This window comes from Coregonus clupeaformis, unplaced genomic scaffold (assembly GCF_020615455.1).
Source record: "Coregonus clupeaformis isolate EN_2021a unplaced genomic scaffold, ASM2061545v1 scaf0049, whole genome shotgun sequence".
NCBI classification, from domain to species: domain Eukaryota; kingdom Metazoa; phylum Chordata; class Actinopteri; order Salmoniformes; family Salmonidae; genus Coregonus; species Coregonus clupeaformis.
Genome location: NW_025533504.1, coordinates 710,001 through 734,000, shown reverse-complemented (window position 1 = coordinate 734,000; position 24,000 = coordinate 710,001). Strand labels below are relative to the sequence as shown.

The 24,000-nt window shown below is 43.7% G+C and overlaps 1 protein-coding gene across 1 annotated transcript in view; it reads right to left on the bottom strand.

Annotated features, from left to right (window-relative positions):
* Window positions 1-24,000, bottom strand: part of LOC121555539 (FH1/FH2 domain-containing protein 3-like) — a 187,781-nt gene that overhangs the window by 147,517 nt on the left and 16,264 nt on the right. The window contains exon 3 of the mRNA XM_045212768.1: window positions 12,268-12,332. Coding sequence (XP_045068703.1) covers window positions 12,268-12,332 — 65 coding nt within the window. The remainder of the gene's footprint in view (window positions 1-12,267; window positions 12,333-24,000) is intronic.

Genomic DNA, 24,000 nt, shown 5'->3' with positions numbered 1-24,000 from the left:
CACATCTACCACTACCTCATCTTTAGTCGATATGTTATCAACTTTATTAGGAGGACATTTGTGAGTGAGGTTAACAGGAATAAACATACTGTCTGTCTGTATGTGAGGTTAACAGTAATAAGCAGACTGTCTGTCTGTATGTGAGGTTAACAGTAATAAGCATACTGTCTGTATGTATGTGAGGTTAACAGTAATAAGCAGACTGTCTGTCTGTATGTGAGGTTAACAGTAATAAGCAGACTGTCTGTCTGTATGTGAGGTTAACAGTAATAAGCAGACTGTCTGTCTGTATGTGAGGTTAACAGTAATAAGCAGACTGTCTGTCTGTATTTGAGGTTAACAGTAATAAACAGACTGTCTGTATGTGAGGTTAACAGTAATAAGCAGACTGTCTGTCTGTATGTGAGGTTAACAGTAATAAACATACTGTCTGTCTGTATGTGAGGTTAACAGTAATAAACAGACTGTCTGTCTGTATGTGAGGTTAACAGTAATAAACAGACTGTCTGTCTGTATGTGAGGTTAACAGTAATAAGCAGACTGTCTGTCTGTATGTGAGGTTAACAGTAATAAGCAGACTGTCTGTCTGTATGTGAGGTTAACGGTAATAAGCAGACTGTCTGTCTGTATGTGAGGTTAACGGTAATAAACAGACTGTCTGTCTGTATGTGAGGTTAACGGTAATAAGCAGACTGTCTGTCTGTATGTGAGGTTAACGGTAATAAACAGACTGTCTGTCTGTATGTGAGGTTAACAGTAATAAGCAGACTGTCTGTCTGTATGTGAGGTTAACAGTAATAAGCAGACTGTCTGTCTGTATGTGAGGTTAACAGTAATAAACAGACTGTCTGTCTGTATGTGAGGTTAACGGTAATAAACAGACTGTCTGTCTGTATGTGAGGTTAACAGTAATAAACATACTGTCTGTATGTGAGGTTAACAGTAATAAACATACTGTCTGTTGTATGTGAGAAGTAAAAGCAGACTGTCTGTATGTATGTGAGGTTAACAGTAATAAACAGACTGTCTGTCTGTATGTGAGGTTAACAGTAATAAAGCAGACTATCTGTCTGTAGTACTCACGTACAGACAGTCTGTTATGTACTGTGATGCTCACAGTACTAGACAGACAGTCTGCTTATTACTGTTAACTCACATACAGACAGACAGTCTGCTTATTACTGTTAACCTCACATACAGACAGACAGTCTGCTTATTACTGTTAACCTCACATACAGACAGACAGTCTGCTTATTACCGTTAACCTCACATACATACAGACAGTCTGCTTATTACTGTTAACCTCACATACAGACAGACAGTCTGCTTATTACTGTTAACCTCACATACAGACAGACAGTATGTTTATTACTGTTAACCTCACATACAGACAGTCTGTTTATTACTGTTAACCTCACATACAGACAGACAGTATGTTTATTACTGTTAACCTCACATACAGACAGACAGTCTGCTTATTACTGTTAACCTCACATACAGACAGACAGTCTGCTTATTACTGTTAACCTCACATACAGACAGACAGTCTGCTTATTACTGTTAACCTCACATACAGTCAAACATACTGTCTGTCTGTATGTGAGGTTAACAGTAATAAACATACTGTCTGTCTGTCTGTGAGGTTAACAGGGACCCACTCTGAGCTCTCCCAGGTCCAGTAGAATCACCATGCAGCATTTGTTTAGACGTTTCAGGACCCAAAAGCTCCAGACTGCTCCACTCCCTGATTACAACAAATCACGGTGTCAAAACTGGATGGGTAAAGAGCAGTTTAATAAACCATTAGCTCATTGGCTGAACACTTTCCTTCTCCCTCTGGCTGCAGGCTCTGTTGCACAGGTTTTCCCTGCCATATGTTTGTGCGTGCTAATGACTATGATTAGGGAGGTCTTGTCAAAAACCCAGTGGTTTACGACACACACACGCACACAGAGACACACACATAGTAGACACACACAGAGAGAGAGAGAGAGAGAGAGAGAGAGAGAGAGAGAGAGAGAGAGAGAGAGAGAGAGAGAGAGAGAGAGAGAGAGAGAGAGAGAGAGAGAGAGAGAGAGAGAGAGAGAGAGAGAGAGAGAGAGAGAGAGAGAGAGAGAGAGAGAGAGAGAGAGAGAGAGAGAGAGAGAGAGAGAGAGAGAGAGAGAGAGAGAGAGAGAGAGAGAGAGAGAGAGAGAGAGAGAGAGAGAGAGAGAGATACACACCGCACACACAAGACCTCCCAGTCACAGCTCCGAAAATTAGCCATCTGATGTTTTTCTCTAGCGGTACAGAAACCATAAGCAAAGTTGTGTACATTACCACTCTCCTAAATGTTCCTGATATGTAACACAGGGTTTCCCAGTAAAGAGCTGTCAATGACAGATATTAGATCCAGGGCTTGACCAAGCCTTAAGGTCATCAGTCTTGTTTATGAGGTATACACAGGGATAAACTAAATATAGAAACAGCTCAGGTGTGTTTAACACGGACTGATTTAGAACCTATTCCACAATCTGGGAATTACAATGGATGCACCAATTCCAGATTGCCTCTTTAAAGAGGGAGGTTAAAAACCGTCAGCAACGAAGGGCCATCACAGTGAGCCCTTCGTCTCAGAGAAGGAGTGCTGATCTAGGATCAGATCACACCTGTCTATTTTATCATATTCATTATCATTTGAAGGACAAAACAGATCCTATATCATATTGGCTCTGTCATATCCTCACATGGCCTCTCCTATCATTGCTACGCTGACGATACACAACTAATCTTCTCCTTTCCCCCTTCTGATAACCAGGTGGCGAATCGCATCTCTGCATGTCTGGCAGACATATCAGTATGGATGACGGATCACCACCTCAAGCTGAACCTTGGCAAGACGGAGCTGCTCTTCCTCCCGGGGAAGGACTGCCCGTTCCATGATCTCGCCATCACGGTTGACAACTCCGTTGTGTCCTCCTCCCAGAGTGCAAAGAGCCTTGGCGTGACCCTGGACAACACCATGTCATTCTCCGCTAACATCAAGGCGGTGACCCGATCCTGTAGGTTCATGCTCTACAACATTCGGAGAGTACGACCCTGCCTTACACAGGAAGCGGCACAGGTCCTAATCCAGGCACTTGTCATCTCCCGTCTGGATTACTGCAACTCGCTGTTGGCTGGGCTCCCTGCCTGTGCCATTAAACCCCTACAACTTATCCAGAACGCCGCAGCCCGTCTGGTGTTCAACCTTCCCAAGTTCTCTCACGTCACCCCGCTCCTCCGCACACTCCACTGGCTTCCAGTTGAAGCTCGCATCTGTTACAAGACCATGGTGCTTGCCTATGGAGCTGTGAGGGGATCGGCACCTCTGTACCTTCAGGCTCTGATCAGTCCCTACACCCAAACGAGGGCATTGCGTTCATCCACCTCTGGCCTGCTGGCTCCCCTTCCTCTGCGGAAGCATAGTTCCCGCTCAGCCCAGTCAAAACTGTTCGCTGCTCTGGCACCCCAATGGTGGAACAAGCTCCCTCACGACGCCAGGACAGCGGAGTCACTCACCACCTTCCGGAGACATTTGAAACCCCACCTCTTTAAGGAATTCCTGGGATAGGATAAAGTAATCCTTCTACCCCCCCAAAAAAAAAAAAAAAAAAAAAAAAAGATATTGTAAAGTGGTTATCCCACTGGCTATATGGTGAATGCACCTATTTGTAAGTCGCTCTGGATAAGAGCGTCTGCTAAATGACGTAAATGTAAATGTAAATGTAATATCAGCACTCCTACTCTGAGACTCTTTGTGAATACAGGCCCTAGTGAGCTAGTGATGCCTACTCTACTAACTACTGATGATCAGGTCCTGCTTGGCCAGAAGCCCTACTGTCTGATCCTGTCAGAATGGCAGACAGCAGGCTCAATAGAATAGACAGTAGACTCTATAGAATAGACAGTAGACTCTATAGAATAGACAGTAGACTCTATAGAATAGACAGTAGATTCTATAGACAGTAGACTCTATAGAATAGAAAGTAGACTCTATAGAATAGACAGTAGACTATATAGACAGTAGACTCTATATAATAGACAGTAGATCCTATATACAGTAGACTCTATAGAATAGACAGTAGACTATAGAATAGACAGTAGATCCTATAGACAGTGGACTCTATAGAATAGACAGTATACTCTATAGAATAGACAGTAGACTCTATAGACAGTAGACTCCATAGAATATACACTAGATTCTATAGAATAGACACTAGACTCTATAGAATACACAGTAGACTCTATAGAATAGACAGTAGATTCTAAAGACAGTAGACTCTATAGAATAGACACTAGACTCTATAGAATAGACAGTAGACTCTATAGAATAGACAGTAGACTCTATAGAATACACAGTAGACTCTATAGAATACACAGTAGACTCTATAGAATACACAGTAGACTCTATAGAATAGACAGTAGATTCTAAAGACAGCAGACTCTATAGAATAGACAGTAGACTCTATAGACAGTAGACTCTATAGAATAGACACTAGACTCTATAGCATAGACAGTAGATTCTATAGACAGTTGACTCTATAGAATAGACAGTAGACTCTATAGAATAGACACTATACTCTATAGAATAGACACTAGACTCTATAGAATAGACACTAGACTATATAGAATAGACACTAGACTCTCTATAGAATAGACACTAGACTCTCTATAGAATAGACACTAGACTCTCTATAGAATAGACACTAGACTCTCTATAGAATAGACACTAGACTCTCTATAGAATAGACACTAGACTCTCTATAGAATAGACACTAGACTCTCTATAGAATAGACACTAGACTCTCTATAGAATAGACACTAGACTCTCTATAGAATAGACACTAGACTCTATAGAATAGACACTAGACTCTCTATAGAATATACAGTAGACTCTCTATAGAATAGACAGTAGACTCTCTATAGAATAGACAGTAGACTCTTTATAGAATAGACAGTAGACTCTCTATAGAATAGACACTAGACTCTATAGAATACACACTAGACTCTCTATAGAATAGACAGTAGACTCTATATAGAATAGACAGTAGACTCTATAGAATAGACACTAGACTCTATAGACAGTAGACTCTATAGAATAGACAGTAGACTATAAAATAGACAGTATACTCTATAGAATAGACAGTAGACTCTATAGAATAGTGGAGGTCCATGGTGCAGTAACTTAGAGGAAACAGGGACCTGCTTCTCCCATGGTGCAGTAACTTAGAGGAAACAGGGACCTGCTTCTCCCATGGTGCAGTAACTTAGAGGAAACAGGGACCTGCTTCTCTCATGGTGCAGTAACTTAGAGGAAACAGGGACCTGCTTCTCTCATGGTGCAGTAACTTAGAGGAAACAGGGACCTGCTTCTCCCATGGTGCAGTAACTTAGAGGAAACAGGGACCTGCTTCTCCCATGGTGCAGTAACTTAGAGGAAACAGGGGCCTGCTTCTCCCATGGTGCAGTTACTTAGAGGAAACAGGGACCTGCTTCTCCCATGGTGCAGTAAATTAGAGGAAACAGGGACCTGCTTCTCCCATGGTGCAGTAACTTAGAGGAAACAGAACAGGACATACCTTGATGTTTCATGATATGCAAACTGTCTCTAGAAGAAAACAATATATTTTAGTCTGGACAATATCAATAAACCAACTATCACAATAGGATGCATCCATTCCATACGGACAATTGGAGCTGAGAAGAGAGGACAGAGAAGAGACTAGTCCTAATCCTACTTGGGCCAAGTCATGTTTTTCCCTCAAAACTAATAAGATTGGCATTAGCCCACATCTTTCCATGAAATCCCTGCTCTCCTTTTGCCTGCTCTTCCTCTGCTCTGTGGTTGTGTCCCAAATGGAAACCTATTCCCTATATAGTGCCCGGGCTCTGGTCAAAAGTAGTGCACTATGTAGGGTGCAATTTGGAATGCAACCTGTGTGTACAGTACAGAGGGTTCATCTGATCCTGGGGAGGGGGGTTAGTCAGTCAGTCACAGCAGACAGATTAACCGCACAGCTCTGGCCTTCTCTAAGTGGATGATGATGCTCCTACTACTCACTAAGTTGACAGCCACCTGTTGCCCCTCACTGCAGAGCAGAGCAGAGCTGAGCCCCTCACAGGAAAGTAGGATGATGTATCTCCTGTAGGTGAGGTGGGCACTGATCAACAGCTCGTCCAGTCACTAAGACCACATTTTCTGTGTACCCACATCCAAATCCCCACATTGCGAGCAAAACATTTTAGCGGCCCCCCTCTTGACAGTGCAGAGAAATTGTTTACGTTTTAGATTTAAGTTCGTGCATTTCTACACATTTTGCCATGAGGTGTAGAAAGATTTTGCAGTTTTAAAGCAAGTGTGTTGCAATTCTACTCATTTTGCCAAAAGGTGGAGAGAAATGTTTGCTGTTTTTAATATGTTATCCGAGTGAGACTGACTAATAAAATCAATGGGGGCCCCCCGGCCGGCAATTAAACCATGATTACTATGCTTAGTAGCTGGCCGCTAGACTAACTTACCAATCTAAAAATTGTTAGCTGACATAACAAGAGGAAAACTGCTGATGCACAACCACATTTCGAAATTGCACCTTGTGTATTCTACTATTCTAACAGTAAGTTGAGAACCCGACTGAGTTCACGAATTTTGGTGAAATTGATCTGACGGTCTTCAAAAGGCCGCCAGTTGCCCATCCCTGCTCTACATGATTTATAGCTGTACACTCATTAAGCCACCTTTGATATGATGAAATATATGACACAGAAGTCCCCTGGAGCAAAGTCAGTAAACTAACAGTAAAATCCAACAGCTTGGAACCGTCTTTCGACACAACATGTTCATTAACAACACAGTGATTAGTCTGAATGTTGCAACGCTTCAGGATATCATCAGGATGAGATACGATACTGTTTTTAATTACAAAATGAAAGTGCCAGGAAATAAGAGGAAGATTGGAGATAGCGCTTCATGTGAAATAAATCCACATTGTACTCAGCATGTACAAACAGGACCTAGGCAGGTTAGGTTCACCTGGCAGAGCTGTCTCATGTCTTGCCAATAGTTAAAATACAGTATTTTTAGGGCTAGAAAAAAAACTCCCAGTAAAAATAAATAAAATCCAGTGGAGTTTCCTAATGTTTCCATGACACATTTCATGCAAGCAGCAGGTATAATGGATTAGCAGAGAAAACGACTGCCAGAGATAGTTTCTGAAAATCATAGCCTGGATTTCACACGGCATTTCAAAGTTAAATTCAACGCCTCCGTCCTTGCCTTGGTACATTTACATAACACTTTTGAAAAAGGCCAAATTAAAATCCGACAGCTCGTGGCTTAATGGCTTTTCCAGGCTAACCCTGCTGAGTTATTTTAGCCCTGGCAGCCTGGAGAGGAGAGGAGAGAGGAGGAGGAGAGGAGGAGGAGAGGAGGCCCTGTGTGTCTGCAGGAGAGAGCCACGTGCACTCCTCTCAATGGTCTCTGCCACTGGTTGCATCCCAAATGGAACCCTATTCACTATACAAGCTACATCTGGGCCCTGGTCAAAAGTAGTGCACAATATAGAGAAGTTGGTGACATTTGAGACGCATCCACTGTCAACGTGCAGCAGCCTGCAGCACTACCATGCTGCCAACCTGCACAGGACAGAACATCTTGGTATATGGGCACGCAAGGATCCCCAGAGCACAGACAAGCTCTGACTCATCATTAAGTGAAACAGGCTGGGCGTGTTTGTATTATAATACTTATTAAAAACAATTATGCACTTAAACGTATTACACACAACCTATGAATGTACTGTGACACTTTGCTACTGCTGTTGAATGTGATGTGGAGGGCAGGTTTGAGTCAGGTTTAGACTGGGACATAACTGGGCTTGTCTCTCACTAATTATCATTCAGACCAGTATTATAGAGCAGTTATCTCTCTCTCTCTCTCACACACACACCCCTCTCCAAGTCCTCTCCAAGGCCGAACTGTCAGGTAATAGAGTCATGTGCTGGTGTGTCTCAGCACTTGGCTGCCACCTGAGAGACAGGACAGGACAGCAAGATAAATGAGGAGGAGGAACGCGTTCCCAACTAAACACAGTATTAACATCCACATGGAAACAGTGAGCTCAACACAGAAATAAATAAATAAAGTAGAAAGACCGTGACCCAAACAATAGTTTTGACTGATTTACTAAGTGATTGTGTGTGTGTGTGTGTGTGTGTGTGTGTGTAGGCCTATAATCACTCTCTTTATTTCCTCTCATTATGAGGCCTGTTTTATTGACGTAGGAATCAAGTGTGGAGCGTGTTAAAACAAGGCCATAAAACATGATGGAGGGAAACAGCTCCAAAATAACAACCTCTACACATTCCTCACTCTCCCAGAGGGTTTCATCTTTTCAGATGCACCAACCGATGCAGTGGGAGACAGTGGAGAAGTGGCAGATGACATAATGATGATATAGAGTAGTTCACATTGACTGCACAGAGATTTTGGCTCCTTGAAAAGCATTATATACAGTGCATTTGGAAAGTATTCAGATCCCTTGACTTTTTCCACATTTTGTTACGTTACAGCCTTATTCTAAAATGTATTAAATACACATTTTCCTCATCTATCTACACACAACAACATAATGACAAAGTGAAAACAGGTTTTTAGAAATGTGTGCAAATTTAACAAATAAAAAACAGAAATACCTTATTTACATACAGTGAGAGAAAAAAGTATTTGATCCCCTGCTGATTTTGTATGTTTGCCCACTGACAAAGAAATGATCAGTCTATAATTTTAATGGTAGGTTTATTTGAACAGTGAGAGACAGAATAACAACAAAAACATCCAGAAAAACGCATGTCAAAAATGTTATAAATTGATTTGCATTTTAATGAGGGAAATAAGAATTTGACCCCCTCTCAATCAGAAAGATTTCTGGCTCCCAGGTATCTTTTATACAGGTAACGAGCTGAGATTAGGAGCACACTCTTAAAGGGAGTGCTCCTAATCTCAGTTTGTTACCTGTATAAAAGACACCTGTCCACACAAGCAATCAATCAATCAGATTCCAAACCCTCCACTATGGCCAAGACCAAAGAGCTCTCCAAGGATGTCAGGGACAAGATTGTAGACCTACACAAGGCTGGAATGGGCTACAAGACCATCGCCAAGCAGCTTTGTGAGAAGGTGACAACAGTTGGTGCGATTATTCGCAAATGGAAGGAACACAAAAGCACTGTCAATCTCCCTGCCTGGGGCTCCATGCAAGATCTCACCTTGTGGAGTTGCAATGATCATGAGACACACTACGCCGTGAAGGACTGAAATCCTGCAGCGCCCGCAAGGTCCCCCTGCTCAAGAAAGCACATATACAGGGCCGTCTGAAGTTTGCCAATGAACATCTGAATGATTCAGAGGAGAACTGGGTGAAAGTGTTGTGGTCAGATGAGACCAAAATCGAGCTCTTTGGCATCAACTCAACTTGCCGTGTTTGGAGGAGGAGGAATGCTGCCTATGACCCCAAGAACACCATCCCCACTGTCAAACATGGAGGTGGAAACATTATGCTTTAGGGGTGTTTTTCTGCTAAGGGGACAGGACAACTTCACCGCATCAAAGGGACGATGGACGGGGCCATGTACCGTCAAATCTTGGGTGAGAACCTCCTTCCCTCAGCCAGGGCATTGAAAATGGGTCGTGGATGGGTATTCCAGCTTGACATTGACCCAAAACACACGGCCAAGGCAACAAAGGAGTGGCTCAAGAAGAAGCCCATTAAGGTCCTGGAGTGGCCTAGCCAGTCTCCAGATCTTAATCCCATAGAAAATCTGTGGAGGGAGCTGAAGGTTCGAGATGCCAAACGTCAGCCTCGAAACCTTAATGACTTGGAGAAGATCTGCAAAGAGGAGTGGAACAACATCCCTCCTGAGATGTGTAAAAACTTGGTGGCCAACTACAAGAAACATCTGACCTCTGTGATTGCCAACAAGGGTTTTGCCACCAAGTACTAAGTAATGTTTTGCAGAGGGGTCAAATACTTATTTCCCTCATTAAAATGCAAATCAATTTATAAAAGTTTTGACATGCGTTTTTCTGGATTTATTTTGTTGTTATTCTGTCTCTCACTGTTCAAATAAACCTACCATTAAAATTATAGACTGATCATGTCTTTGTCAGTGGGCAAACTTACAAAATCAGCAGGGGATCAAATACTTTTTCCCCCTCACTGTAAGTATTCAGACCCTTTGCTATGAGACTTGAAATTGAGCTAAGGTGCATCCTGTTTCCATTGATCATTCTTGAGATCATTCTACAACTTGATTGGAGTCCACCTGTAGCAAATTCAATTGATTGGACATGATTTGGAAAGGCACACACCTATCTAGTTGACAGTGCATGTCAGAGCAAAAACCAAGCCATGAGGTCGAATGAATTGTCCGTAGAGCTCTGAGACAGGATTGTGTCTAGGCACAGACCTGGGGAAGGGTACCAAAAAATGTCTGCAGCATTGAAGATCCCCAAGAACACAGTGTCCTCCATCATTCTTAAATGGAAGAAGTTTGGAAACACCAAGACTCTTCCTAGAGCTGGCCGCCAGCCAACCTGAGAAATCGGGGGAGAAGGGCCTTGGTCAGGGAGGTGACCAAGAACCCGATGGTCACTCTGACAGAGCTCCAGAGTTCCTCTGCAGAGATGGCAGAATCTTCCAGAAGGACAACCATCTCTGCAGCACTCCACCAATCAGGCCTTTATGGTAGAGTGGCCAGACAGAAGCCACTCCTCAGTAAAAGGCACATGACAACCTGCTTGGAGTTTGCCAAAAGGCACCTAAAGGACTCTCAGACCATGAGAAACAATATTCTCTAGTCTGATGAAACCAAGATTGAACTCTATGGCCTGAATGCCAAGCGTCACGTCTGGAGGAAACCTGGCACCATCCCTACGGTGAAGCACGGTGGTGGCAGCATCATGCTGTAGGGATGTTTTTCAGCGGCAGGGACTGGGAGACTAGTCAGGATCGAGGGAAAGATGAACGGAGCAAAGTACAGAGAGATCCTTGATGAAAACCTGCTCCAGAGCACTAAGGACCTCAAACTGGGGCGAAGGTTCACCTTCCAACAGGACAACGACCCTAAGCACAGAGCCAATACAAAAAAGGAGTGGCTTTGGGACAAGTCTCTGAATGTCCTTGAGTGGCCCAGCCAGAGCCTGGACTTGAACCCGATCTAACATCTCTAGAGAGACCTGAAAATCCAACCTGACAGAGCTTAAGGGGATCTGCAGAGAAGAATGGGAGAAACCCCTCAAATACAGGTGTGCCAAGCTTGTAGCGTCATACCCAAGAAGACTCGAGGATGTAATCGCTGCCAAAGGTACTTCAACAAAGTACTGAGTAAAGTGTTTTCTTTTTAATAAATTTGCAAACATTTCTATGAACCTGTTTTTGCTTTGTCATTATGGGGTATTGTGTGTAGATTGATGAGGAAAAATAACAATTTAATCCATTTTAGAATAAGGCTGTAACGTAACAAAATGTGGAAAAAGTCAAGGGGTCTGAATACTTTCCAAATGCACTGTAAATACCATGTACACTACATATACAAAGTATGTAGAAACCCCTTCAAATTAGTGGATTCGGCTATTTCAGCAACACCCGTTGCTGACACACAGCCATGCAATCTGTAATTGGGCAATGTATTATTATTACTATTAATATTAGTATTAGTATTAGTATTATTATGTATTATTATTATGATTATTATCATTATTATGTATTATCATTATTTATTATTATTATGTATTATTATTATTATTATGTATTATTATAATTGTATTATTATTATTATGTATTATTATTATATATTATTATGATGTATTGCTATGATGTATTATTATTAGTATGATGTATTATTATTACGTATTATTATTATTATTATGTATTATCATTATGATGTATTATTATTATTATGTATTATTAGAATTATTATTATGTATTATCATGATTATGTATTATTATTATGATTTTGATTATTATTTACTGTACCTGACAGCTGTGAGTGATAGTGAGATAGTGTTCAATCATCCAGTAAGAAGTCAAACAGAAACTATATGAGATGTGCAGGTGACGCAGCAGAGAGGTTGACATTAACAACACTGTCTGACTCCAGATACCTCCACATTTTACAGTCGCAACTTAAATACCCACAGTGCTTCCAAATGAAAAGACAGTGCTTCAAAATGAAAAGTGTTTCACTCACCGATACAAGCGTGAACTCTGACAGATAACTGTGTCCGGAGGATGATGCTGTGCTTCTTGCCTCTTCTGATGAGAAAGAGAGAGAAAGTATTTTACTAACATTGTTCCACAAAACAGTGAACCTAAGTAAATGGTTTGGTGTTAAATATAAACTTGTCTGACTTCACCTTGAAGTCAGAATGAAAGCTCATTTTGGTTGGACAACTGTTTCCTGCAATTTAACCTTACGGACCTCATATATGGCCACCATGTTTCTAAATAGAAGACATATAATACTGGAATGTGGGGGTTTATGAACGAGGCCTCCAGTTGTGACAGCCAGGCAGGTACATAGCCTACTGTATCATTCAACTCCTGTCTGTTTCCACATGGTCTGATGCAGAGAGGTATGGGTATAGACATAAACATCAACACTCTGGGGTGAACTACTCTCACAGGGCTAGATCAAATCACTGTGGAGCAGGTAACCCTAGTGGTACACAGCTACAGAATACTATGCTACCCTGAATACATTTTATTTACTATGAACACATAACTTATTTATGCATATTTAGCAGCAAGAGACACTAAATCATCTAGTTTCACACTTGTCTTTATCCAAATCCTCTCCTCCCCCAAAGCAATCCCATGACAACAATGTCTGTTGAGGGACAACAGAGGAGACAACAGAGGGGAGAACAAAGGGGGTGTTACAGGTCTCCAGAGGTCAACAAGAGGGTGTTCAGATACACAGACATCGACTCCGCCTCACGTCTCCATGGAGACAAGGTCATACCCCCTTTCAACAACAACACAGCTTCCCCAGTGACAATCTTAAACAAGGACAACAAAAACATCCCTGACAGAATGGTGACAAAATGTGCTATGGGGGTTTGTAGATGAGAGCCATCCTGAGGATGACAGCCCTCTGGACGGAAACAAACGTTCAAAACAACCAGCGGGATAAGCGTGCAGACAACCCCCATACAGACATAACACCAGGCACCACCGTACCAGGCCCAACAGATAAGGCCAAGCGGTACACACACACACACACACACACACGCACAGCACAGCAGGTAGGCTTGCACAACAGCCCCGTCCGATTCAGCTCTGTAACAATCACCCTTTTGTGTGGCCCGCACAATGGAAGTATGATGCTCCACTCAGTCTGCAGTGGCCCAGTGCCAGCAGTAGAGGATCACAATTAGAGACATTAGAGACAATCCACCAGCACTGGATCACACTGAGAGCCGACTGAAGTAGGCCCTAGGGCCCGGGTGCACGCTCAACCCTATGGCCCCTGCAGTACATATCAACTGCAAAAACACTATAGAGAGGGGAGAGACAGAGAGAGAGACAGAGAGAGAGACAGAGAGAGAGACAGAGAGAGAGAGACAGAGAGAGAGACAGAGAGAGAGACAGAGAGAGAGAGACAGAGAGAGAGAGACAGAGAGAGATGAGAGAGAGAGAGAGAGAGAGAGAGAGACAGAGAGAGAGACAGAGAGAGAGACAGAGAGAGAGAATGAGAGACAGAGCGAGAGACAGAGAGAGAGAGATAGCGAGAGAGAGAGAGAGAGAGAGAGAGATAGCGAGAGAGAGAGATAGCGAGACAGAAAGAGAGAGTGAGAAAGAGAGAGAGAGAGAGAGAGAGGGGGGGGAGGGAGGGAGGGAGGTAACATTATTCTTCACAGACATACAGGCCACCAACATCCTCCCATCCTCCCCTATGGCTGTTGTCAGTGCTACACTTTGACACGAAGACAACAGCAGATCACACTCACACACACATGGCAGAGGCTGTGTGAGCTCACTGTTTATCAGATATAATACCCACCAACAGACAGAGGCGACACAGAAGCAACATCTGTTGGATTGGGCCCGTGCTGCCTGTGGAATGAGAAGGCAGCAGAGAGGAATTTAATCCTCTGATGTTGGAGGATGAATTCAGGGCCAGGCAGTAGAAACCAGAGACATTTTGTAATGAACTTCTGCTTTCTCTCTCGTCCTGCAAACTGCAACTTTATCCTCATTACTACTAACCGTGACCTGCACCATGCCCCGCTGCCACAGCCTACACAGGCCAACGTGCTCATTATCAAATTAAACAGAGGTGCACGGAGTATGAGAGAGACATTTAGGCACTCGTTAGTTGTTACCAGTCATAATATGAAACAGGGGAGAATAACATGTACAGTGGGGAAAAAAAGTATTTAGTCAGCCACCAATTGTGCAAGTTCTCCCACTTAAAAAGATGAGAGAGGCATGTAATTTTCATCATAGGTACAAGTCAACTATGACAGACAAAATGAGAAAAAATTATTTCCAGAAAATCACATTGTAGGATTTTTAATGATTATATTTGCAAATTATGGTGGAAAATAAGTATTTGGTCAATAACAAAAGTTTCTCAATACTTTGTTATATACCCTTTGTTGGCAATGACACAGGTCAAACGTTTTCTGTAAGTCTTCACAAGGTTTTCACACACTGTTGCTGGTATTTTGGCCCATTCCTCCATGCAGATCTCCTCTAGAGCAGTGATGTTTTGGGGCTGTCGCTGGGCAACACGGACTTTCAACTCCCTCCAAAGATTTCTATGGAGTTGAGATCTGGAAACTGGCTAGGCCACTCCAGGACCTTGAAATGCTTCTTACGAAGCCACTCCTTCGTTGCCTGGGTGGTGTGTTTGGGATCATTGTCATGCTGAAAGACCCAGCCACGTTTCATCTTCAAGGCCCTTGCTGATGGAAGGAGGTTTTCACTCAAAATCTCACGATACATGGCCCCATTCATTCTTTCCATTACACGGATCAGTCGTCCTGGTCCCTTTGCAGAAAAACAGCCCCAAAGCATGATGTTTCCACCCCCATGCTTCACAGTAGGTATGGTGTTCTTTGGATGCAACTCAGCATTCTTTGCCCTCCAAATACGACGAGTTGAGTTTTTACCAAAAAGTTATATTTTGGTTTCATCTGACCATATGACATTCTCCCAATCCTCTTCTGGATCATCCAAATGCACTCTAGCAAACTTCAGACGGGCCTGGACATGTACTGGCTTAAGCAGGGGGACACGTCTGGCACTGCAGGATTTGAGTCCCTGGCGGCGTAGTGTGTTACTGATGGTAGACTTTGTTACTTTGGTCCCAGCTCTCTGCAGGTCATTCACTAGGTCCCCCCGTGTGGTTCTGGGATTTTTGCTCACCGTTCTTGTGATCATTTTGACCCCACGGGGTGAGATCTTGCGTGGAGCTCCAGATCGAGGGAGATTATCAGTGGTCTTGTATGTCTTCCATTTCCTAATAATTGCTCCCACAGTTGATTTCTTCAAACCAAGCTGCTTACCTATTGCAGATTCAGTCTTCCCAGCCTGGTGCAGGTCTACAATTTTGTTTCTGGTGTCCTTTGACAGCTCTTTGGTCTTAGCCATAGTGGAGTTTGGAGTGTGACTATTTGAGGTTGTGGACAGGTGTCTTTTATACTGATAACAAGTTCAAACAGGTGCCATTAATACAGGTAACGAGTGGAGGACAGAGGAGCCTCTTAAAGAAGAAGTTATAGGTCTGTGAGAGCCAGAAATCTTGCTTGTTTGTAGGTTACCAAATACTTATTTTCCACCATAATTTGCAAATAAATTCATTAAAAATCCTACAATGTGATTTTCTGGAAAAAAAATCTTATTTTGTCTGTCATAGTTGACGTGTACCTATGATGAAAATTACAGGCCTCTCTCATCTTTTTAAGTGGGAGAACTTGCACAATTGGTGGCTGACTAAATACTTTTTTCCCCACTGTAAGTGCAACGTGGGTGATGTGATGACGAATGTGACCTACTACAGCAGAAATCATCCTGACTTAGAATGTCAACCCTGAGATGGACTGAACCAGCAAATTCATATGGTTAATATGATTCATTCAAATCAAATTGAATGTATTTTTTATAAAGCAGTTGTCACAAAGTGCTTTACAGATAACCGGTCTAAACCCCAAAGAGCAAGCAAAGAAGAAACAAAAGGAAAAACTCCCTAGAAGGAAGAATCCTATGAAGAAACTTAGAGACGATCATGATTCATATTCAAAATACGCTTTGATTATACAAATAATAAACGTTTGATAAGTAATCATCTCACTATCCTAAGCTTCTCTAGAGATCTTTCTCTAGAATATTTGTTTGGTCCAAGAAGCTTTTCCACCAGAAGACCTAAACAGAGTGTACCAGAGGTCTTATGCAGATGACAAGCGAATCAGATTACCGAAGCAAACATGCATCATTAGCTCAACAGATCATTTGTCTGTGGACACTGTAATGGGACTGTTGTTTGTGGTGTGAGGGGAGCATGCTTCTGTAGGTCTTTGTTGATATCTTGCCATGCATGTATAGTACGCAACAGATCCTAACAACACCAATACACTTTGCAGAAAGAAACCAGACCTTTCATGTTGATGAAGATGAGTCGAATATAGATATAAATAAATAAAACAAGGCAATCAGTGTAATTTTGTAAATGCCGGATTTCTATGGCAAGACACATCATTCACCCAAGTTTAGTCAAAATCAGGCCAGTGCTGTCTGAGATATCGCGTGTGACTAACGTACAAACGAATACACTAACGGACGAGCCAGATCCATAGTCCCCTCCTTGATTTCCTCGTGGGGAACAACAATAAAATAAAACCTGCTGTGATCGTTCCCCAGACTGGAGGCAAGTACTATCGCATCTGGGAATAAAATCAATCTACTCTGCACTAAAGGTAACTCCCACTCTGGTATCATTCAGCATATCTACTACAGTATCATAAATAGACAAGGGATTAACTTTGGTAACCAGAGAGGAGTCTAACTGACAATCATTATAGTTGCATCCCAACAACAGCCCTGCCACTTAGTTTGGTATAAAGCTAAGGGATGGAGGAGGGTATAAAGCTAAGGGATGGAGGAGGAGTAGGAACACTATTGGATAGAAAGACTGACAGTGCATGAGAGCAACATGATATTTTCAAACAGCAGGAAATATCCAAGATTGTGCCTTTAAAACTATCCCCTCTCCATCTCCTATAGACTAGCTACTCCTCTCTCCTTTTCACCACTATGACCAGCAGCTCCTCCTCTCTCCTTTTCACCACTATGACCAGCAGCTACTCCGCTCTCCTTTTCACCACTATGACCAGCAGCTACTCCTCTCTCCTTTCCACTACTATGACCAGCAGCTACTCCTCTCTCCTTTTCACCACTATGACCAGCAGCTACTCCTCTCTCCTTTTCACCACTATGACCAGCAGCTACTCCTCTCTCCTTTTCACCACTATGACCAGCAGCTACTCCTCTCTCCTTTCCACTACTATGACCAGCAGCTACTCCTCTCTCCTTTCCACCACTATGACCAGCAGCTACTCCTCTCTCCTTTCCACCACTATGACCAGCAGCTACTCCCTCTCTCCTTTCCACCACTATGACCAGCAGCTACTCCTCTCTCCTTTCCACCACTATGACCAGCAGCTACTCCTCTCTCCTTTCCACCACTATGACCAGCAGCTACTCCTCTCTCCTTTCCACCACTATGACCAGCAGCTACTCCTCTCTCCTTTCCACCACTATGACCAGCAGCTACTCCTCTCTCATTTTCACCACTATGACCAGCAGCTACTCCTCTCTCCTTTCCACCACTATGACCAGCAGCTACTCCTCTCTCCTTTCCACCACTATGACCAGCAGCTACTCCTCTCTCATTTTCACCACTATGACCAGCAGCTACTCCTCTCTCCTTTTCACCACTATGACCAGCAGCTACTCCTCTCTCCTTTTCACCACTATGACCAGCAGCTACTCCTCTCTCCTTTCCACCACTATGACCAGCAGCTACTCCTCTCTCCTTTTCACCACTATGACCAGCAGCTACTCCTCTCTCCTTTTCACCACTATGACCAGCAGCTACTCCTCTCTCCTTTCCACCACTATGACCAGCAGCTACTCCTCTCTCCTTTTCACCACTATGACCAGCAGCTACTCCTCTCTCCTTTTCCACCACTATGACCAGCAGCTACTCCTCTCTCCTTTTCCACCACTATGACCAGCAGCTACTCCTCTCTCATTTTCACCACTATGACCAGCAGCTACTCCTCTCTCCTTTTCACCACTATGACCAGCAGCTACTCCTCTCTCCTTTTCACCACTATGACCAGCAGCTCCTCCTCTCTCCTTTCCACCACTATGACCAGCATGCCCATAAAGCCCTGTGGTAATCCTAATGCCCTAGTCAAAGTATACGTCCCAAATGGCACCCTATTCCCTATATAACTGTATTGCCTTACTTTTTACCAGGGCCCATAGGGAATAGGGTGCAATTTGGGACACAGTCCAAGTCACAGGCTATCAGCTCCCTCCTGGACCAATGGGAGGTCTGGTCTGCCAGGCTGGCAAGAGGCTCTTTGCTCTCTCAGGCTTTATTTGCCTGAGCATTACAAGGCCTGTTTTTAAAGACATTACACAGTGTGTGTGTGTGTGTGTGTGTGTGTGTGTGTGTGTGTGTGTGTGTGTGTGTGTATGCACGTTCGTGTGGTGTGTGCCCACAGAGAGGATAAGGAGGGTGATAGAGAGAGGGGAGCATTTAGCCGTTTACCTCACCTGCGGCACGCAGACGTAGAGTTGGAAAGCAGTCAAACCCAGCACAGCACTGCACTTCCCCCCTCATACCTCACACTGTAGTGTCGGCCAATTAGAGGCAGACTAGAAGGCCCCATGGAGGCCCCCTGGCTGGCTGACTCAGCAGATCTGGCTGCTTGGAGGGACATATTCTAGCCTGGTCTGTGTTCCTGCATCTCTCTCTTCTACAGCCCCAGAGGTCATATTCTAGCCTGGTCCGTCTCTCTTCTACAGCCCCAGAGGTCATATTCTAGCCTGGTCCGTCTCTCTTCTACAGCCCCAGAGGTCATATTCTAGCCTGGTCCGTCTCTCTTCTACAGCCCCAGAGGTCATATTCTAGCCTGGTCCGTCTCTCTTCTACAGCCCCAGAGGGGGTCATATTCTAGCCTGGTCCGTCTCTCTTCTACAGCCCCAGAGGGGGTCATATTCTAGCCTGGTCCGTCTCTCTTCTACAGCCCCAGAGGGGGTCATATTCTAGCCTGGTCCGTCTCTCTTCTACAGCTCCAGAGGTCATATTCCTAGCCTGGTCCGTCTCTCTTCTACAGCCCCAGAGGTCATATTCTAGCCTGGTCCGTCTCTCTTCTACAGCCCCAGAGGTCATATTCTAGCCTGGTCCGTCTCTCTTCTACAGCTCCAGAGGTCATATTCTAGCCTGGTCCGTCTCTCTTCTACAGCCCCAGAGGTCATATTCTAGCCTGGTCCGTCTCTCTTCTACAGCTCCAGAGGTCATATTCTAGCCTGGTCCGTCTCTCTTCTACAGCCCCAGAGGTCATATTCTAGCCTGGTCCGTCTCTCTTCTACAGCCCCAGAGGTCATATTCTAGCCTGGTCCGTCTCTCTTCTACAGCCCCAGAGGTCATATTCTAGCCTGGTCCGTCTCTCTTCTACAGCTCCAGAGGTCATATTCTAGCCTGGTCCGTCTCTCTTCTACAGCCCCAGAGGTCATATTCTAGCCTGGTCCGTCTCTCTTCTACAGCTCCAGAGGTCATATTCTAGCCTGGTCCGTCTCTCTTCTACAGCCCCAGAGGTCATATTCTAGCCTGGTCCGTCTCTCTTCTACAGCCCCAGAGGTCATATTCTAGCCTGGTCCGTCTCTCTTCTACAGCCCCAGAGGGGGTCATATTCTAGCCTGGTCCGTCTCTCTTCTACAGCCCCAGAGGGGGTCATATTCTAGCCTGGTCTATGAACATGTTTGTCAAGTCAGCTCTCTGGCTAACCATTGGCTGGGACTGGTCATGGTGTCACACGCACACCCACGCCTACGCCCACAGACACACACAGACACACACACACACACACACACACACACACACACCCAAACCACTGCTGAGATCACTGTACTGCTCTGCAAACACCTCAGGGATTTTAATGCGGTTTTATTTTCCTCATAGTAAGTTAAAGATCTACTTGACTTTTTTTCCCCTAGTTTCAAAATTCCTCTGGTAGTTTCTGAACGTTTTTGATCTGGAGAACTAGAGCTGGGTGTCTATAGAAGTATGGCCAAGTAGGTCAGAAAGAAAGGAAAGGAATGAAAATGAGCCGTCCTCTGAGGGATGACTGGATCTGATGGGAAACAGTGGAGTATCTGAGGGATGACTGGATCTGATGGGAAACAGTGGAGTATCTGAGGGATGACTGGATCTGATGGGAAACAGTGGAGTATCTGAGGGATGACTGGATCTGATGGGAACAGTGGAGTATCTGAGGGATGACTGGATCTGATGGGAAACAGTGGAGTATCTGAGGGATGACTGGATCTGATGGGAAACAGTGGAGTATCTGAGGGATGACTGGATCTGATGGGAAACAGTGGAGTATCTGAGGGATGACTGGATCTGATGGGAAACAGTGGAGTATCTGAGGGATGACTGGATCTGATGGGAAACAGTGGAGTATCTGAGGGATGACTGGATCTGATGGGAAACAGTGGAGTATCTGAGGGATGACTGGATCTGATGGGAAACAGTGGAGTATCTGAGGGCTGGGATGGCTGGAGGTTTAACACAGCTGACTTCTAACTGGCTGTCAAAAACTTCACCCACACACCATCAATACAACAATGTAGAAACAAGGTTTCTGGCTTCTAAACATTTGCCTTGAAGCCAGGATCGGAATGCTAAAAAGTGTGAACTTCATGTGTGCTTATGGCAGCTAGCTAGGCTACATAACATAAGATACAAAAATATGATGATCTAATGCATTACACATGTGGAATCCATTAGGTGGTCAATAACAGTACCTTGTGTTATCTTTCTGTGTCAAACCAGCGAAATAAGTTCTAGAGGATTTACACATTCACTAATCAGGTGTCAATCACTGTCACACATCCATGTAAAAACAACACCAGGGCCAACACCTAAATGTTCCCAGAATTCCACACAGAATTCCATATAGCCCCTATCCGCAAAACATCAGACAGACTCTCCCCAGGAAGGCTTAGTCAGGCTCCCACTTCTCCATCCATGTAATCTGCACAAATATTCCTGGGACCTCAGCGTCTCTCCCACCACATTATGGCCAGGTGCCACGGTCAACTGTAATCACTGACTGAGATTACAGCAGAGAGAGCAGGGTTAGATATGATGCTGGGGATTGGTAGTCACAATCACACTGGGTAGTTTATGGTTCCATCCAGCCGGCCTCCAGCCCTCCACAACACAGGGTGTGGAAGTGATTATGGCCCCTAAGCTCCCGTGACATGGATATCTCCACGCTTTTTAAACACTCTGTCAGAGGATCATACTTTAATCAGGTTGGAAAGACACTAGGCATGACACAGGCGCCTCTGGAATGTAGATTGTAACCTGTAACCTCCAGTGGTGGAAAAAGTTCCCAATTGTCATACTTGAGTAAAAGTAAAGATACCATAATAGAAAATGACTCAAGTAAAAATGAAAGTCACCCAGTAAAATACTACTTGAGTAAAAGTCTAAAAGTATTTGGTTTTAAATATACTTAAGTATCAAAAGTAAATGTAATTGCTAAAATATACTTAAGTATCAAAAGTAGAAGTAAAAGTATAAATACTTTAAAATTCCTTATATAAAGAAAACCAGACAGCGTAGTTTTCTTGTTTTTATTTTATTTACGGATAGCCAGGGGCACGCTCCAACACTCAGACATCATTTACAAATGAAGCATGTGCTTAGTGAGTCCGCCAGATCAGAGGCAGTAGGGATGACCAGGGATGTTCTCTTGATAAGTGTGTGAATTAGACCATTTTCCTGTCCCGCTAAGCATTCAAAATGTAACGAGTACTTGTGGTTGTCAGGGAAAATGTATAGAGTAAAAAGTACATTATTTTCTTTAGGAATATAGTGAAGTAAAAGTAAAAGCTGTCAAAAATATAAATAGGTAAGTAAAGTACAGATAACCCCAAAAAACTACTTGAGTAATACTTTAAAGTATTTCTGGTAACCTCTATTACAGATGGTAGACAGAGGGACTTTCTCCTTCAGAATGGGATACAGCTTGTGTTGAACCTGGAGAAGTGTTGCTGTTCTAACCTCCAGTGTAGCACAGTGGCCAGTCTTAGGTCTGTTGAAGTTGTAGCCTCTAGATAGATACACAGTGGCCAGTCTTAGGTCTGTTGAAGTTGTAGCCTCTAGATAGATACACAGTGGCCAGTCTTAGGTCTGTTGAAGTTGTAGCCTCTAGATACACAGTGGCCAGTCTTAGGTCTGTTGAAGTTGTAGACTCTAGATAGATACACAGTGGCCAGTCTTAGGTCTGTTGAAGTTGTAGCCTCTAGATAGATACACAGCGGCCAGTCTTAGGTCTGTTGAAGTTGTAGCCTCTAGATAGATACACAGCGGCCAGTCTTAGGTCTGTTGAAGTTGTAGCCTCTAGATACACAGTGGCCAGTCTTAGGTCTGTTGAAGTTGTAGCCTCTAGATACACAGTGGCCAGTCTTAGGTCTGTTGAAGTTGTAGCCTCTAGATAGATACACAGCGGCCAGTCTTAGGTCTGTTGAAGTTGTAGCCTCTAGATACACAGTGGCCAGTCTTAGGTCTGTTGAAGTTGTAGCCTCTAGATAGATACACAGCGGCCAGTCTTAGGTCTGTTGAAGTTGTAGCCTCTAGATACACAGTGGCCAGTCTTTTAGAACAAGGCAGTAAGCTCAACTACAGCAGTACTTTGACTGGAGTTTTGAAAGCATGTCTGCATCCCAAATGGCTCCATATTCCTTGTTTAGTGCACTATTTTGTCCCGAGCCCTATAGGCCCTGGTCAAGATTTTGCACTATATACGTTATAGGGAGCCATTTTGGATGCAGATATGTTACTTTAAGAGCAGCTGGAATATGTAAAGCACCAACAAACTTGGGGTAAAATACAGATTTCTTTCTACGTAGCGAATAAATAATATATTACAAAGTTGACGTTGAGTTGCTGAAAGATCCCATACGGCAAAAAAAACAGAGAAAGAAAATAAACCAAAATGGAACAAGTAAAGGTGAAATACCTCATCAGACCTTTTTACGAGCCTAATAATCATAATGAATCAACAACAGTGAACAGCGGGGGGTTGTGAACTTGGGCACATCCACTCAATAAAAAGCCAGCAGGCAGAATTACCCTGCTATTACAAATAATGCCCGGCCGCCTTCCCCCTAAACCCCCTCAATCCCCCTCTACACCCCCCGGCCTTCTCAGACTCACTGTGTGGGTTTAATGACACACATCCATACCAGACAGAGACAGTTGGCACGGTGATGCCCCTGGCAGCCTCCCTCTTTGACGAGAGAAGAAGTAGACCACTTTAACCTCACAAGGCTCTCTCTAGACTTCCATAAGCCTCACAATGACTTTTGATGAAACTGGGAAATGAGAGTAGTGCCTCGGGTCCAATGGAAACACCGAGCCCAGTGAACAGCCTATGAATTCCAAGTAACACAAATAAATCCATAGATGCTTGTGGTCGACCAGGAAATCTCATGCCAACTGTGGGTCGGTCTGACATCGACTGAGAGCTGGGCGGAACATGGAGTTCATATCAACACACTGCAGGGTAGAGCTGAGCACGTAAAACCATATGGACTGAATAAAAGAGCATGGAGGTTGATACTTTACTCAAATGTACTTTAATATAAAAAGACAGATTCAAGCCACACA